Consider the following 6,227-nt stretch of genomic DNA (forward strand, 5'->3'; position numbering starts at 1 on the left):
TAAAAAACATTAAATCATTTTTTTTTTAATTTTGGGAGGAGGGTTGGTAAGAGGTATGTGTGTGTGGTACGAGTTCGGGGAGTGAGGGTTGAGTAAGAAAAAAAAATGATTTTTTTTAAAATATTAATTTTATTTTTTTTTGAGGTTGGAGGGGATGGGGGTAGGGGATGAGATAAGAACAAAATTAAAATAGTTTTTAAGAAAATTAAATATCCTTTTTGGATGGGGGTGGTAGGGAGTTGGGGATCGGGCAGGGGTGTATAATTTTGAGAGTTTTGAGAGTGAATTTGAAAAATGTTTCATTTTCTTTAAATTTGAGAAAAATAAGTTGATTTGAAAAATATTTTTCAAAACGTTTATACTTTATTTTTCTTTCTAGTATTGCAAATTTATTCTTCAAACTATTAATGTGACATTATGTAACAACAAAAAAACATATGTATCGAAAAATAACAGAGTACAATTCCACATATTATGAACCGAAATAACCATCCAAACAAGCTGGCAACTCGTTGCAACTTCACCATACGCATACTTTATTTTGTTAGTTTTCATATAAGATTATAGGACAACCAAGAAAATCCCTAATGCATAGGATCCAAAAAAGGAGCCAGATCACAAAGGTTACCCTGCATTTCTGCAAGAGAACATTTCCGACACAAACCCATGACTTTCTGATCACACGACAACAATTCAACCAGTTACGTCAATGCTTCCCTTCATGAGGATACAACACTAGGACTTCATAGAGGGTCACCCATTCTAGTACTACTCTCACCCTTTGTTTTCATGCAAAACAGTCAGTTCACAAATCACCAGGTAAATCCCATTATTCACGCCCATTGCAACTGTATAGATGAGCACAGATGTTTGGAAATACAGGGACGGGAACAATGCAAGAAGGAAATGCTTCGTCGATATCGTAAATAAGTGCATTATCCTAAAAATTGAAATTTGCTGAGAACTATCAGTATGCATAGATCTTAAGGGTAAAAATCTACTCTTGCACTGCTTTTCTGGCAGTATCATCTTCTGCCTTCATTTTCCTTTCCCATCTTCTCTTCCTATAATCAGCCAACATTTCAGGCATTTTTTGCATCAGTTCAGCTGTCTTTGCCCGTTTCTCTGCTGATATTCTGTCACACTTGTGCCCTTTCTGCTTCGTTCTCATTTCCTTCCTCGCTGGATCGTATGGCCAATCATGTCCAGCAAGAACAACTTCCTTGCGCAGACGAGCTCGATGGCGAGCACTAAGCCCTAGAGGTTTCCAGACCCCAAGCTCCCAGTAACCCCAAACTCCCTTTGAAAGCTCATCCTTGTATTTTACCAACTTTTCTTGCCACGGATATTGATATTGCCCAACTGCTTTTGCTACTGACTTTGCAGCTTTTCCAGCCATTCGTCCTGGAAACAAATTCATAAAAAACTTTCACAAAGTCGAACTTTACACAGCAAGTCTATCAATTGAACTTAGCTCCTACTTCATTTATTAGGCGACGAGAAGCTTCAGCTACCATATGAGTTAACATTAGAAACTATCAAGGCATACTGAAATGAGATGTATGGAATTTAGGCAGCTATCAGGTTATCAAGCGAAAGTTCCAAGTGGATTATTACATGATTTTAAGTGGATGCCAAAGCATACAGTGAATAAAAACAAAATAAGATTTTGAATCAGAATTCAAGATCCTATCATAGGATGTGCTTCGGAACTAACCATCAAAACGAATACCTGCTGCTGCTTATGTAAAAAAAATTAACTCGAATCTTCGGTGTAATTATATCCATGTGCACCTGCTTCATAACCTCAATTTTATAGTAAAGCACGACTTGGATTTATTGTGATATCAAAACTATGAGACAAACTATAGGAAACAACTTAACTGGAAAATGCTCTTGGTCCTATTCAGCACAAAGAAAGTATCATAAACAATCTGACGAATCTATACTTGGTGTAATTAAAAATAATAGGTATCTGTGTCCATTTATAATCATTGGTGCCGACAGCGCAAATCCTGCCTATTTTCTCAGCTTAAACTGTTAATACGCCTTTTTATAAATCCCTAAAGGAATAGCCATCGAACTGAACAAACAAGAAACTAAGCTTAAACCTCACATTACTTTTCTTTTCAATACTGAATTTAACAATGTGGATGAATGGAACTATTTCTCAGATATTACCAATGGATGACCATGCAGCATAGCAATAAAGTAACAGCACAATAACAACTTGGCATATAAGGAATGCTGCGGATTTCATCATGCCAAAAGATAAGGTATCCTAACTTTCCATCTTTCTCGTACAGTGATAGTTTAATAACACAAAGTCAAAGATGATGCATGTCGCCTGATTTATGGATAACATACTCACATATGAATATATAATCTACTTTTATCATACCTAAGGTACCACCAAAGGTTTTTTTTTTTTTCTTTTGGGGGGTGGGGGTGGGGGGTGTTCAACTAATTCCACGGGATAACCATCACCTCCCACCAGCAGGTACAAGTAACTCTATCCACCAATGCTAGAACAAATGAAAAGAAATCACCAGATTTAACACTACTATAACGCTGTGAATGGCAAAAACCTACTATTTTAAAGAATTTTCTAACATCTAGCTTCCACAGTTGAAACTTTATCGGTAAATATCAGCTGTATTTATTTTTTTGGGTGAAATCCGAAGGTTTAATTCACAACGGCACTAAGAAGTAAGAACGCTAGAGGTCTGTTGTGGCAAAAGTGAGAAAACAAAAGTACATCCATGTCTAAAGCTGTAGGGACTTTAGAAGCTCTAAAATATATTCAGCTTATTATAACAAGTTTAATTCTACAGCAAAAGAAAAATAAACGAAATAACGTTAGTCTTTATTCTCTGTATGTGGTTGTATTTGTGCCCAAGGGACCTCTAGTTCCTCTCTTTCTATGCAACATCTAGCATTTGAAAAGACCACCATTTCAGGGGCATTCAATCAGGACCAGTCAACTAAGAGGAGGCTTGGTTATCTGCACTAATCTCGCAGGGATATGAGTTAGAACAAAATTGCAAAACGGATGAATCAGAATTCTTTTTTAAGAGCAAGTTCTCATATTTTTATGCTAAGAGAAAAGCTTTTGCAGTTATCAAAGAAACTTCCTTGATGATAATTAAGATGGCAGAAGCCTACTGAGCACATTCAACTTAGGTGACCAAAGCCTGATGCCTCAGTCACAAACAAGTTGGAGTCAGCTACATGAATCCTCACTAACCATATTACTCCATTTAAACTCATCTCACGCCAATATTATGCAAATACAAATAAAAAGTAAAAGAAATAATAGAACATCCCTTCGACAACCACCACCTCTCCCTTTTCCACAAGAAAAAGAAAAGTGAACTAATAAAAATGGGTAAATGTAGTAAATCATAAGTTCATCAACCTCTATGATACAACTTCGGGAAACTTGATACTAATAACTTTCTCTGATAATTAGAACTATTAATATTTTATATAATAAGATTGTATTGTGCGGTTGATTTTCTTTATATTCTTTGAAAATGCTAAGGTATGTTAGAATAATATGCATATAACTTATTTAAAATTCTGTTCTATTTACCCCAGGCTGTGGCCTCGTGGTTCAATGAAGTGGGTTGAGCACCACTATGAGGTCTCAGGTTCAATTCCTAACGGAGACAAACACTAGGTGATTTCTTCCCATCTACCTAGTACCTGTTGCTCGTGGGACGTGGTAGGCATCCCGTAGAATTATTTAAGGTGTGCATAAGCTGGCCCGAACACCACAATTATCCAAAAAAGAAAAGGAATCTGTTCTATTTTTTATTAGTTAGCTGATAGTGTGCATTCCCTTTTCCTTTTTTCTAGTTTCCTATTGCTATTAATGCTCTAGTCCCTGCTATATAATCTAAAATTCTTGTTTTACTTGTATCAAGACTTATTTTGATCAGCTAGGCAAGGCAACAGTTAATTGGTCGCTCCAATGTACACATACAATTTTGCAAGTAGCCGGAAGAAATTGTCATTTAATAAAAGTTCTTTTTCTTAATAACCGTGGTGTCCGGACCAACTAGTGCGCACCTCGACTAATTCCACGGGTACTAGGTAGATGGGAAGAAATCAACTAGTGTTTGTCTCTATTCGGAATTCAACTTGAGACCTCATGGTGCTCAACCCAACTTTATTGAACTGTTAGGCCACACCTTTGGGATTTTATTTGAACTCCAAACCTGACAGATCATTTCATAAAAGAACTTCTGGTCTTATAGTTCTACGTACTCATGGTCACCATCAAATCACAACACCCCACCACTCGAAGAGAAATTCAGCGAAGCAAATCAAAAAAGCAAACCCCATTTGCATAAGCATTCAAGATTGCCATTAATTGTGCAGTGAACCTTTCTTCTTTTCTTTCCCCCTTCTTTATCAGTTGTCACTTTGTTTCAAGAAATCAGCAAGAATGACTGGTCTGAACCTTTATAACTAGCTTTTAAATAGATAATCAATTATCTACCTCCAACAACAAATTCACATATTTCTTGAACTCCATGTCCAATCAAACTATTTATCACATACATTGGGACGATAGTGTGGGTAAACAGACAAGAGTACCAATTGGCTCAATTATGTCATAAAATGAAAAGGGCATAGTCAAATATGCATCAGCTTCCGTAAACAAACAACAATAAGCAGCTATGTCTCTGTTTCAAGAATGCACATATATACACATACCCTCCCCCCTCCCGCCCCACCCCCCAATCCCAAAAAAGAACACAGAGAGAAAAAAGAGAAAGTGTACCGATGTGCCGCTGCTTTTCCGTCGCTGAGAGCCGTGTGAGAGTTTATTATCCGTTGGTGCTAGGGTAATTGGAAGGGAAAAGGGGATGGGCTGGCCGGGTCGGGTCAAATTATTGGACTGAATTGGGTATTATAATAAGTGGAAATTATTGCCCTACAAGAGTGATGTACTAGGCAAAAGAAGTGGAAAAGCCCAACTTTCGTCCTTTGCATTTCGATTGTACTTTGGGCTTTCAAAACGAGAAAGTTTTTATATGAGCTTTTAAATGAGAAAATTTTCACTTGGGCTAGTCCAAGTTCAAGTGTTATCAAATAGAAAAATTACAAAAACTACCATTCTTAAAATTATCTATATTTTATATTCTATATCTATAGCTATAATCTATATATCTATATTAAAAGTGTGAAGACCGTTAAAAATGCGATTTGAACTTTTTGCCCTTCATTAAAACACTCCACAATAGACAAAATAGTTTTTTCACCCTTTTCCTCAAATTATTATCATTAAATTATTATAATAATATTTAAGACTTCAAAATGAATGAGAATTAAGAAATATTATTTAATAAGGAAACGTATTATTAAGTACAAAATAAATACTATTTAGAAAAAGTGGTGTGGAATTCAAAATCAAAGTATAAAAATTTTACATGCACTAGGACTTTTTAACTCACAAATCTAAAACCCTAAGACAAGTAGGCCGGATAATTTTGGAATAATTTACAACTTCTTCATATATTTCGGATAATTTTGAGTTCTGCCCTTCGTCACATCAACTTTAGAATGAATTACCAGACCAGGTATGGAGAGTTTCAAATAACTTTTTTTATTGATTTTTATATTTTGCAATTAATTTATTTTTTTTGTACTTCTTTATTATTTACTTGTATAGTCTCTCTCAATTGTCAAGGATATATCAAATTTACGATTAGTACGTGATTGCGGTCATGGGATTCGTAAACTTCGAATTTTTATTTTATGATTGTTTTTCTTTTTAAGATCTTTTATTCTTTTTTGTTAGTATGTTCTAAGACTTGATTGTTATTCTATAAGAAACTTTTAAACATCTTTTGTATGAAATTTTTGTGACTATAAAATATTAATATGTCATCAGGATGTACGTAATGATTATAGAATCGTTTTGTTGATTAATTCTTTATTGATAACAGTTACATGCTCTCAAGATTATAGTTTATAGAGTGAAAATGGTATAAATATCTTTTTTCCTTTTGTATTGGCTACGAATTATTTTTATTTTGACAAAATAAAATTTAAGTTATATGGCATATATATTGAAGACGGATGACTCTTATTCAAGTTCATATTTCTTTTCCATTATATACATTTAGCCATTGTTGCTAACAATAATGTTGTCACTAGCAACCAAGATTTTATTAATTATGCTGTGGTTAAAAGAACAAGGCACGAGGTGTTAC

General features: G+C 34.8%; 1 protein-coding gene across 1 annotated transcript; it reads right to left on the minus strand.

Annotated features, from left to right (window-relative positions):
• Positions 1-804: 804 nt before the first annotated feature.
• LOC107859189 lies at positions 805-5,026 on the minus strand. The gene is made up of 2 exons (XM_016704107.2): positions 4,793-5,026; positions 805-1,404 (listed from the first exon to the last, which is right to left on the minus strand). The coding sequence occupies exon 2, from the start codon at positions 1,397-1,399 to the stop codon at positions 998-1,000; it is 402 nt and encodes a 133-aa protein (XP_016559593.1). The 5' UTR covers positions 1,400-1,404; positions 4,793-5,026; the 3' UTR covers positions 805-997.
• Positions 5,027-6,227: the final 1,201 nt, after the last annotated feature.

This window comes from Capsicum annuum, chromosome 2 (assembly GCF_002878395.1).
Source record: "Capsicum annuum cultivar UCD-10X-F1 chromosome 2, UCD10Xv1.1, whole genome shotgun sequence".
NCBI lineage: Eukaryota > Viridiplantae > Streptophyta > Magnoliopsida > Solanales > Solanaceae > Capsicum > Capsicum annuum.